We start from the raw sequence: 12,503 nt of genomic DNA on the forward strand, positions 1-12,503 counted from the left end.
TATTGCATGTTGCCGTTGTTATGACATGAGTTTAACATGCGTGGCTCACTTTCTTGTCAAATCGATAAACTGCAGCACTGCTGTGGCACGAATTCCGAGACCTTCCTTAAACGGTCAAAGAGGGTGAAATACAATGCGTTGTGCAAAAGTGCAACTAATTTCAATGATTGTGTAAATGTAGTGTAACGAAAGGTGGATTTAAAGAAGATAGTTACTCAAAAAATTAGACGATGTGTAGTCGCGACAATAACTCAGTCGTCACGGCGTTGTTCTGCTGCCTATCAGGCGCTGGCAGGTTGCATTACCAGCCGCATTTCGATGAGGCGTGAAATGAGAAAGCACTCGTGTACTTGGATTTAGGTGCAAGGTAAAGAAATCCGTGTTGTGAAATTTAATCTCTTCTAAAGTGACTCTGACAGCTTCAAAGGTGTTTTGAGACATTCAATCGAATGAATAAGTAAACCTTCTAAAATTATAAACTGGCTCATGAAGGTTAATTAAAACAATAGTGAAAGCGTCAGGCCTTTTTATGTGGCTGCAGACAACGTGCAAATGACAGAATGCTTCGCTTATTTTTCAACTCGGTGCATGTTCGCTTGGACTTTAAGGACGGCGCTGTCTGCGGCGCCTGTAGTGTGGCGCTGTTCGAATTAGCGCGATGGTCAGAAAAGAAGTACAACAGATATCGTAGCGGGGTGACTGCCCGCAGCACTCACTCGTCTGGGCTTGCGCTGTTGGAACTACTGCTGTTTCCGCCATCGGGGTCGATGTTGTACCTGATGATCGTGCCGGCGGCCATAGTCACTGGACCTGCTCCTGTCTTGCTTCTGCGTCGTCTACACGAGCAGAGATTCCCTGCAGGTGCCAAAGGCGACGATGTGTAGGCGTAGCTGAGTCGTTGCAAACGCTATGAACAACTAAGAGACTTAGAGGGGCTAGGTTGTCGCTGGCTTGATGAAACATGGTCATAACGGCGCGTTGGCAGGACAGGACACAGAAATAATACGTCGGCGACTCCCCTCTCTGCATTCTTTGAGTGTCCTGTCCTGAAAACGCTCCATTATAACCATGTTACATCTACTTATGTACAACGGCAGCAAGATGGGGCTGTTGTTAGCTTGTTACAGTGTACAGCTACTGCGAAAGATTGTGTGGACCGTGCTGAGGGATCAGAGTAGCGCATTCAATTGGGCTAGTTCATTGCCTTGTTCATCCAAGATGTGCCATAACACAAAGGTGGCGATAGGTAAAAACAGAGGCGAGAGAACAGGCAACTCGCTTTAAGCGTTGTGAGATATTAGAAGACGGCAAAGAAACTATCTAGCCAAACTGTCGCAAAAAAGAAGCTAGAAAGGAGAAAAGAGGCTGTCACGAGCAGAAACTAGTACATAACAACCAAATGGTGATACTTCTTTCACAAATGCAGAGTAATATAGGAAAGCAGAAAAGCTCCGCCTTATAAATGCTTACGAGCCGCCAAGCAGGGAGTAAGTGTTGTGTTTTCTGTCCCATGTAAGCTTTCGGGTCTGTGCTCGCGCATTTCTCGAGGCAGGGCAAGGAACCACGTTTGCACAACGCAGCATCAAAACCGTTTTACGGCATGTGCTGCAGGGGTTGTGTATAAGTTCCCTCTCACGCGCGAAAGATTTTACATAGGCCAAACCGGTCGATGTATTAATGACCGCCTGCGTGAGCATCACTCCTCCCTGGGGTCAGATAACGGTGCAAACTTGCCTCGCCATTGCAATGAGTGTGGTTGTTATCCTTTGTTTAGCAATGTGACGATTCTTGGTAGGGGCAAGGGCAAAGAAGAGCGAGAAATCTTGGAAGCGTACTACATCAGTTTATTAGGTGATGACTTCGTTAGTACAACCTCGGTGCGCTTACTTGAAAAAGAATTTGAATTTCTAAGTCGGTCACGATAGAAGCGTTTCTTGTATTTTCATGCTATGTGATTAGCGATGATGCAGTTGCGCATGCTCTGCTGGCCTTGCTGGGACTACACCGATTCTAATAAACCTCAGTTGATAGTCCAGTCGTTGTGGTGTGAACCTCTCCTCTTGTCCTTTGTGTTTTTGACTGGTTTTTTCGTCCGAGTATACACCATATCTCAGTTTACTTTTTTTGTACGAGTACTTGTTACAATTCTGCCTGTTTGCTACGGTTCACTTAACTGATTTGTTTTGTTTTTAATTTAGAACAATATGTATTTCTGTGCAGCCTTATACTGTCACGTGGTGGTGACGTTCAAGAACACAGTAGCAATACTGTGAACGACAAAACAAACTTTTATTGGGAGATCCTGTGCCCACAAGACAGTCTACACTTATAGCACAACGATACCGGCGAACACGGTCGGCGATCGTCGAAAATCTGATCAGCGGGTCAAGTGCGTCGGCTTTTATACAGCAGTCGTCGAATGTTCCAGACTAATCGTTGGGACCCGCGTGCCTTCCACAAAGTTCCACACCACTCTTGTCACACGATGAAATCAGGTAACACAAGGTTCGGCGACAACAGACAGCGGATAGAAGCATCGATAACTTTCCAGAAACTTTGGATACATGCAGGCGCGCCCCGCGCTGTGCGATAACATTTGTTAGGCGGTGAGAAGTGCTCGCCCGATAAAGATAAAAAAGTACACGTGCCATTACCCCACCCCTTTTAAAGAGCATCGTCCCGATGCTACAAATATAAGAGTGCGAAACACAAAAGGACACTTATTAAACAAAAGTAACAAAACAACGAAAAGAAAGAAAAGTCCAAAGGTCAGTTACGCGAAGTCTCGCAGTTCATTAACGCTGGTAGTACGGCTTGAGTTGCACAACGTGGACTATTTCAGGTCCTGAGCGGCGCCGCTGTGATAACGAAATGCCGTCTGGCACGACCTCATAGTCCAGTGCGCCAATACGTCGGGTGATCTTGTACGGCCCGACATAGCGACGCAAAAGCTTTTCGTTCAGTCCTCGTCGGCGTAAAGGGGTCCAAACCCAAACACTGTCATCGGGCTAGTACTCGATGAAGCGTCGTCGGATGTTGTGTCGGCTGTCGCTATGCTGCTGGTTCTTGATCCGTAGGCGGGCGAGTTGTCGGGCTTCTTCGGCGCGCTAGAGAAAGGTCGTGACGTCAAGATTCTCTTCGTCGGTGACGTGCGGCAGCATGGCGTCGAGCGTCGTCGTCCGGTTCCTGCCGTAAAACAGCTTGAACGGCGTGATCTGTGTTGTTTCTTGCACCGCCGTGTTGTAAGCGAATGTTACGTACGGCAGGACCGCGTCACGCGTCTTGTGCTCGACGTCGACGTACATTGCCAGCATGTCGGCGAGGGTCCTGTTCAGGCGCTCCGTGATACCATCCGTTTGCGGATGGTAGGCAGTTGTCCTCCTGTGGCTTGTATGGCTGTATGGCTGTGGAAGAAACTGGTGCATAAGAAGCCGATCAATGAGTTAGCGGTAAGAGGGAAATTAGAAGAATTCCAGATCAAGCTACAGAACAGGTATTCGGCTTTACCTCAGGAAGAGGACAATGGTGTTGAAGCAATGAACGACAATCTTGTGGGCATCATTAAGGAGTGTGCAATGGAAGTCGGTGGTAACTCCGTTAGGCAGGATACCAGTAAACTATCGCAGGAGACGAAAGATCTGATCAAGAAACGCCAATGTATGAAAGCCTCTAACCCTACAGCTAGAATAGAACTGGCAGAACTTTCGAAGTTGATCAACAAGCGTAAGACAGCTGACATAAGGAAGTGTAATATGGATAGAATTGAACATGCTCTCAGGAATGGAGGAAACCTAAAAACAGTGAAGAAGAACCTAGGAATGGGCAAGAATCAGATTTATGCGTTAAGAGACAAAGCCGGCAATATCTTTACTAATATGGATGAGATAGTTCAAGTGGCTGAGGAGTTCTATAGAGATTTATACAGTACCAGTGGCACCCACGACGATAATGGAAGAGAAAATAGTCTAGAGGAATTCGAAATCCCACACTCTAAGAACAGTTTACACCCTTTGGCTTGCCCCTTCTGCCACACAAAAATAATCGTCATCTGCCTTGATGCGTTTCCTTTCTTTATCGCTGCGAGCCCGGAACTTTCCAGTAACGAACGGCACGCACGTTATCAGCATAGAACCGTTTACACCCTTTGGAGTGCCTCTTCTGATAACGCGCGTACCGTTCGTCACTGGAAAGTTCCGGGCTTGCAGCGATAAAGAAAGGAAACGCATCGAGGCAGATGACGATTATTTTTGTGTGGCAGAAGGGGCAAGCCAAAGGGTGTAAACTGTTCTTAGAGTGCAGAGGTAACGCCGGAAGAAGTAAAGAAAGCCTTGGGAGATATGCAAAGGGGGAAGGCAGCTGGGGAGGATCAGGTAACAGCAGATTTCTTGAAGGATGGTGGGCAGATTGTTCTAGAGAAACTGGCCACCCTGTATACGCAATGCCTCATAACTTCGAGCGTACCGGAATCTTGGAAAAACGCTAACATAATCCTAATCCATAAGAAAGGGGACGCCAAAGACTTGAAAAATTATAGACCGATCAGCTTACTGTCCGTTGCCTACAAACTATTTACTAAGGTAATCGCAAATAGAATCAGGAACACCTTAGACTTCTGTCAAGCAAAGGACCGGGCAGGATTCCGTAAAGGCTACTCAACAATAGATCATATTCACACTATCAATCAGGTGATAAATGTGCGGAATATAATCAACCCTTATATATAGCTTTCATTGATTACGAGAAAGCATTTGATTCTGTCGAAACCTCAGCAGTCATGGAGGCATTACAGAATCAGGGTGTAGACGAGCCGTATGTAAAAATACTGAAAGATATCTATAGCGGCTCCACAGCCACCATAGTCCTCCATAAAGAAAGTAACAAAATCCCAATAAAGAAAGGCGTCAGGCAGGGAGATACGATCTCTCCAATGCGATTCACAGCGTGTTTACAGGAGGTATTCAGAGACCTGGATTGGGAAGAAATGGGGATAAGAGTTAATGGAGAACACCTTAGTAACTTGCGATTCGCTGATGATATTGCCTTGCTTAGTAACTCAGGGGACCAACTGCAATGCATGCTCACTGACCTGGAGAGGCAAAGCAGAAGAGTGGGTCTAAAAATTAATCTGCAGAAAACTAAAGTAATGTTTAACAGTCTCGGAAGAGAACAGCAGTTTATGATAGGTAGTGAGGCACTGGAAGTGGTAAGGGAATACATCTACTTAGGGCAGGTAGTGACTGCGGATCCGGATCATGAGACTGAAATAATCAGAAGAATAAGAATGGGCTGGGGTGCGTTTGGCAGGCATTCTCAGATCATGAACAGCAGATTGCCATTATCCCCCAAGAGAAAAGTTTATAACAGCTGTGTCTTACCAGTTCTCCTATGGGGCAGAAACCTGGAGGCTTACGAAAAGGGTTCTACTTAAATTGAGGACGACGCAACGAGCTATGGAAAGAAGAATGATAGGTGTAACGTTAAGGGATAAGAAAAGAGCAGATTGGGTGAGGGAACAAACGCGAGTTAATGACATCTTAGTTGAAATCAAGAAAAAGAAATGGGCATGGGCGGGACATGTAATGAGGAGGGAAGATAACCGATGGTCATTAACGGTTACGGACTGGATTCCAAGGGAAGGGAAGCGTAGCAGGGGACGGCAGAAAGTTAGGTGGGCGATTAAGAATTTTGCAGGGACGGCATGGCCACAATTAGTACATGACCGGGGTTGCTGGAGAAATATGGGAGAGGTCTTTGCCCTGCAGTGGGCGTAACTAGGCTGATGATGATGATGATGATTGCAGAATGGCTTGCGTGAGCTCTGCTGTAAAGGCCGTTCATCTGTCGGCGATGAGGACTTCTGGGGCACCATGTCGCAGCAGGATGTTCTCGACGAAAAATTTCGCCACTTCGGCTGTGCTGCCTTTCGGTAGAGCTTTAGTTTCAGCGAAGCGGGGGATATAGTCCGTCGCCACGACGATCCACTTATTTCCGGAAGTTGATGTTGGAAACGGTCCCAACAAGTCCATCCCGATCTGATGAAAAGGTCGGTAAGGGGGCTTGATAGGCTGTAGTAGTCCTGCTGGCCTTGTCGGTGGTGTCTTGCGTCGCTGTCAGCCTCGGTATCTCCTGGCCTAACGGGCGACATCGGCGGTTAGGTGCGGCCAGTAATACCTTTCTTGTATCCTCGATAGCGTCCGGGAGAAACCGAGGTGACCAGCGGTCGGATCGTCATGTAGGGCGTGCAGTACTTCTGGACGCAGCGCCGACGGAACAACGAGAAGGTAGTTGGTGTGGACTGGTGAGAAGTTCTTCCCGAGTAGGTTGTTTTGAAGTGTGAACGAAGACAATCCACGCTTAAATGCCCTAGGAACTACGTTGGCGGGCCCTTCCAAATACTCGACTAGGGCGTTTAGCTCCGGGTCTTCTCGTTGTTGTTCGGCGAAGTCTTCCGCGCTTATTATTCCAAGGAAGGGGCCGTCATCCTCGTCGTCTTGCGGCGGCGGGTCAATAGGGGCGCGTGATAGGCAATCGGCATCTGAGTGTTTTGTCCGGACTTGTATGTTACAGTGATGTCGTATTCTTGTAGTTTGAGGCTGCACCGTGCCAGCCGTCCTGAATGGTCCTCTAAATTAGCTAGCCAACACAACGCGTGATGGTCGCTGGCCACTTTGAATGGCCTGCCATACAGGTAAGGCCGAAATTTCGCTGTAGCCCAAACGATGGCGAGGCGTTCCTTTTCCGTTGTAGAATAATTGCCTTCCGCTTTTGACAACGACCGGCTAGCGTAAGCTATCACGTGTTCATGTCCATCTTTTCTCTGGACTAGGACGGCACAGAGGCCTAGGCTACTGGCGTCAGTGTGGATTTCGGTATCGGCGTGCTCGTCGAATTGCGCAAGTACGGGCGGCGACTGCATGCGTCGTTTGAGTTCTTGAAATGCGTCGGCCTGAGGCGTTTCCCACTTGAACACGACGTCACATTTAGTTAGCTGTGTCAGTGGCTCAGCGATGCGTGAAAAGTCCTTGACAAATCGCCTGTAGTAGGCACACATGCCAAGAAATCTACGCACTGCCTTCTTGACGATGGGCTGCGGGAACTTTGCAATGGCAGCTGTCTTCTGTGGTTCGGGGCGGCCTCCAGACTTGCAGATGACGTGACCTAGGAATAGAAGCTCCTCGTAAGCGAAGCGGCACTTTTCTGGCTTCAGAGTTAGCCCTGATGACTTGATGGCCTCTAGTACTGTTGCAAGCCGCCTAAGGTGACCGTCGAAATTTCCGGTGAAGTCAACCACGTAATCCAAGTAAACGAGACAGGTGTGCCTCTTCAATGCTGCTAAAACCGTGTCCATCATGCGCTGGAACGTTGCAGGCGCCCAGCACAGTCCAAATGGCATAACCTTGAACTCGTAGAGGCCGTCTGGGGTGATGAAGGCGGTCTTTTCACGATCTCTTTCGTCAACTTCTATTTGCGAATAGCCAGACTTGAGGTCCATCGACGCGAAGTATTTAGCGTTGCAGAGCCGATCCAATGCGTCGTCTATCCGTGGGAGGGGGTATACGTCCTTCTTAGTTATCTTGTTCAGACGACGACAATTGACGCAGAGACGTAGGGTTCCGTGCTTTTTCTTCACCAGGACAACAGGGGATGCCCACGGGCTTTTCGACGGCGGTATGATGTCGTCGCGCAGCATTTCGTCGACTTGTTTTCTTATAGCTTCACGTTCTCGCGGCGAAACTCGGTAAGGGCTCTGGCGGAGTGGTCGAGCGCACTCCTCGATGATTATGGGATGCTTGGCGACTGGTGTTTGTCGAATCCTGGATGACGTCGAAAAGCAGCCTTTGTATCGTCGGAGCAGACTTCTGAGCTGCTGTTGCTTAATCACGGGGAGACTTGGATTAATGTCGTAGTCTGGTTCGGGAACCATGGTCATCGGGGTAGATGCGGCGGAATCCGAGAGGACAAACGCATTATTGGTTTCCAGAATTTCCTCGATGTACGCGATCGTCATGCCCTTGTTGATGTGCTTGAACTCCTGACTGAAGTTTGTAAGCAACACTTCAGTTTTCCCTCCATGCAGTCGAGCGATCCCTCTTGCGACGCGAATTTCTCTTCACGGTCTAGCAGTAGACGTTGGCCGCCTTCGATGACGCTTTCTACGTCAGCGGGTGTTTCGGTGCCGACCGAAATAACAATGCTGGAGCGAGGCGGGATGCTGACTTGATCTTCGAGCACACTTAAGGCGTGGTGACTACGACGGCTCTCCAGCGGTATCGCTTTATTCTTCCGACAGCGTTATTGACTTCGACTTCAGGTCGATGATTGCGCCGTGTTTGTTCAGGAATTCCATACCTAGAACGACGTCTCGCGAACACTGTTTAAGGATAACGAAGGTGACAGGGCAAGTCCGATCATGAATTGTTATTCTTGCCGTGCAGATTCCAGTCGGCGTGATGAGGTGTCCTCCAGTGGTCCGAATTTGAGGGCCTTCCCATGCGGTCTTGACTTTCTTCAACTGGGTGGCGATGTGTCCACTCATTACGGAGTAATCAGCCCCTGTGTCCACTAAGGCGGTAACTGCGTGGCCGTCGAGAAGCACGTCGAGGTCGGTGGTTCTTTGTCTGGCGTTGCAGTTAGGTCTTGGCGTCGGATCACGGCTGCGTCGTGTTGAACTGAAGTTGGAACGTCGCGTCGTCAAGTAGTCTTTCGTCGGTGTAGTCTTGGCTTCCTGACTTCGTCGGGACGGCGGGGTGTCGTTTTTATATCGTCGAGATGGTTTCTTCGTCGTCTTCGTCAGTTCGACGAACAGCAACCGTACCTCCATCGGTTGCTGCGTTTAGTTTTCCCGGATATGGGCTCGCAGAGCGGCCTCGTGCTGGGCCGCTCTGCCGTATGGACGGCGCTGCGGCGATAGGTAGCGGCCTGGTGACGGCGACCGAGACGGCCGTCGAGGACTCCACTGAGTAGCGGCGAGGTAGTCGGCAATGTCACGAGGGCGTTCACTTTCTCTTGGGCGCTGTGCGTTTACGGCGAAGCCTCGCAATCCCAGGACGCGGTGTGGGCATCGGCGATACGCATGGCCGGCTTCGCCGCAGTGGTAGCTGGGTGGGCGATGGTCGGGGGCGCGCCAAATGTCCGTCTTCCTCGCGTAAGTGCGCTGGGCGACGGGTGGCCGTGCTGGTGGCGGCTGTGGCAGACGACGGAATTGCGGCGTTACAGGGCCCTGGCGCGGTCGCGGAGGGGGACCTTGACGGCGTGCGACGGCGGCGTATGTCATCGCTTTGGTAGCGACCCTCTCATACGTTTCCAGCCAGCTTTCCGGGTCCGCAAATGTGGAACTGCGGAACGTCGGTGGTTTCCTGGGCTGCTGCAGCACGATGGGGGACGCTGGGGCTGCCATTGGGGTTGCCTTGGCCACAATATTCGTGGTCTTCTCAGGTAGAAGTCCGTGCTCCGGGGGCAGCTGTTGAAGACGGCGGCTTGCTCGATGGTCAGGGACTACGTTGGTGTTCTCTTTGCGGTCCGGGCTTGGATCACGGCTTGTCGGGGGAGTCCGGTACATGAACAAAAAGCACTTCCACGAGATGTCACGTGGTGGTGACGTTGAAGAACACAGTAGCAATACTATGAACGACAAAACTAACTTTTATTGGGCGAACCTGTGGCCACAAGATAGGCTACACTCATAGCACAACGATAGCGGCGAACACGGTCGGCGATTGTCGAAAATCTTTTCAATGGGTCAAGCGCGTCGGCTTTTATACAGCAGTGGTCGAATGTTCCAGACTAATCGTTGGGACCCGCGTGCATTCCACAAAATACTACACCATTCGTGTCACGCGATGAAATGAGGTAACACAAGGTTCGGCGACAACAGACAGCGGATAGAATCATCGATGACCTTCCAGAAACTTCGGATACATGCAGGCGCGTCCCGCGCTGTGTGATAACATTTGTTAGGCGGTGAGAAGTGGTCGCCCGATAAAGATAAAAAGTACACGTGTCAATACCAAGTATTCAGGTCACTTGTTTTTTTGCACTAGTTCCTGTTAACAATTCTATACCTCACTGCTGTATCTACATTTAGTTTTTTTTTATATGGTACTGCAGACCTTCTTGGTCCAAGCAGGAAGAGTAAATACAAAGAAAGAATGCAATGCATTGTACAAACAGCAATGTACATATATGTTAAAATGCATGCATGTACATACAAAACCCTTCCAAATGCATATGCAGATCTTCCACCTCCAAAAGTATCACAATGCAAGTGGCAAAAATCTCTCTACTACAGGTTAAAAATATTATTAATGGCCTTTTTAATGTTTTCCCACGTGAAAAGCTCTTCAAGTAGTCAACTCCAGACAGTTATAGTTTTTCGGTAAAAATGAGAACTAGTGGGATTTTGTGTTTGCGAAATGAGGAGTAAAGCTCGTGTTTTGCGGGTTAAAGCCGGCGTGACATTTGATGTGGCCGGGATGCCGAGCTTTCCATGCAACAAGGAGTGCAAACATTCTATCCTCGCTATTTTTGGTCTAGTACAGAGAAGGTTTATTTGATTAATTTTCATGAGGAGAGATTGAGTCAGAATTCCTGAATTTGTTGTAGATGAATCGTGCAGCGCGCTTTTGAACTTTCTCATTCAGTGCAGTGTCTTTTTCGTGTGATGATCCCACACCACGGCGGCATACTCGATTTGGCCTGACAATAGATTCATAAGCTAATTTCGTCACACTGGCAGGTGGCCCTCTTAACTTGTGTCTTGAAAAGACGAGTTTATTCAGTGCAGATATGGTTATAAAGCAAATGTGATCACTCCAAATAAAGTCGTTGTTAATAATTACGCTCAATATTTGTATTTTGTGACCCGAGTCATAGGTGTAGTGTTGAGGGTGTAGTTACACATAAGAGGCATCTTCTTCTTGGTGATGCTCAAAAATTCTGTTTTCTCAGATTCAGTGACATCCCCCATTTGTTTCCTGATTTGTATGGTTTTTTAATTTGTACAATAAGTAATTCTGTATATTGTTATATTGTGTTTCAGTTCTTTTGCTGTTTTGTGTAATTATTCGTCGACGACTTTACATATTTGCTGCATTTGCATGAAGTTTTTTTTTTTTTAATAAGAATAGGAACACCCCTTACAGCCTTGAGCTTTGGGACCTCCTCCTGTATATTTTGTTGCAGTGCTTTTATTTTCTTGAGTAAACGAATAAAATTTTATTTTCTTCTGATATGCGAAAATCCAGGATTAACGAAGTGCGCAGCGCATCGCAGCTGTTTCATTCAGTGCACTTTCATGTGTATCCTTTGTCCAGCTTACAAACGTGTTCCAACGCGCAAGTGGCAATCTCTGCGTCCCCAAATACACAGTGCTACGCTGTACCCCCTCGTCCAATATGAAAGGGAACACCCCAACTGTGTTTGAACAGCGATACTTGCGAACGTGCAAGTCAGAACTTCGCTGACCACCATTGATGCGAGTAGAATTCGTTGCCTACTTCAGCGATTTTAAGCCTTTCTGTCTGTCTGTCTGTCTGTGCATTGAACACCGATAAATATATGAATAGATGGAAATGCTCTGAGCGCCACAGCTGTGGCGCTCACTGCATTTCGTAACAGTCTATTGCAGGCAGATTGGAGCGATGTAAGAAAATCTGTAGACGCAAACAATGCTTACGATAAATTTATTGCAATCTTCAAGCGATTATATCATTTGAATTTTCCGCTAGAAGACGGCAGGTTAAACCGTAAAACACGAAAACCACGGATAACGCCCGAGATGCGTCATCAAATGAAAACAAGAGTTAAACTTTACCTAGCATTCCTACATGCAGTAAAAGCTCGTTAATTCGAACCGCAAGGGGAAGTCGCTTCAGTTCGAATTAACGAAAGTTCGAACTAACGAAAGTGAAGGAGAGCAACAGTACACTGCGATTTGGAAGCAGTAGGGCATGTCAGAAATTTGGCAAGTCAGTGATGGCGTGTGCCGCGGGTACACGTCATCTTCAAATCGAAGCTCTGGGTCCGACTGTGCCACATCACCGATGTCCACCGAAACGAACGTTAGCCGAGGCTTAACACCATCACAATGAATCGCGACGGCCGATACCTCCTAAGCTGAAAACAGAGGTGCACAACCGATGAAGACTGCCGAGACAAAGGCGCCGAACATGTGAAGGTGGCGGAGGTCCTGATTTGTTGGTTCTTGATTGCAAGCGCAGCTGCGACGTACTTGATTCGCTGTGTTTTGGCGCTTGCCGTGCCATCTCCGCACAACATTAGCAGCTGTACAAGATTTGCAAAGCCTCCGAGATTCGCAACGGGCAAGAAGTCTCGGAGGTTACATAGAACGGAGAGGCGGCGGCCGCCCTTGCCTTTTCTGGCTGACCCCGCGTCGGTTAGATTTTTTTCCGATTTTGCCTTCTCTCGCCGTTCTCTCCGTTTCGGAGGCAATACAGCCTTGTGTATAGGCAGTAGGCGCGTTTCTGTGGCCGTGTGCCAGGCGA

The 12,503-nt window shown here is 48.4% G+C and overlaps 1 protein-coding gene across 4 annotated transcripts in view; it reads right to left on the reverse strand.

The window, feature by feature from the left end:
• LOC135900676 (uncharacterized) overlaps positions 1 to 12,503 on the reverse strand; it is a 75,345-nt gene that overhangs the window by 50,296 nt on the left and 12,546 nt on the right. For all 4 annotated transcript variants that reach the window (XM_070533574.1, XM_065430209.2, XM_065430207.2 and 1 more), the window contains exon 2: positions 717 to 855. In XM_070533574.1, coding sequence (XP_070389675.1) covers positions 717 to 855 — 139 coding nt within the window. The remainder of the gene's footprint in view (positions 1 to 716; positions 856 to 12,503) is intronic.

This window comes from Dermacentor albipictus, chromosome 2 (assembly GCF_038994185.2).
Source record: "Dermacentor albipictus isolate Rhodes 1998 colony chromosome 2, USDA_Dalb.pri_finalv2, whole genome shotgun sequence".
Lineage (NCBI taxonomy): Eukaryota > Metazoa > Arthropoda > Arachnida > Ixodida > Ixodidae > Dermacentor > Dermacentor albipictus.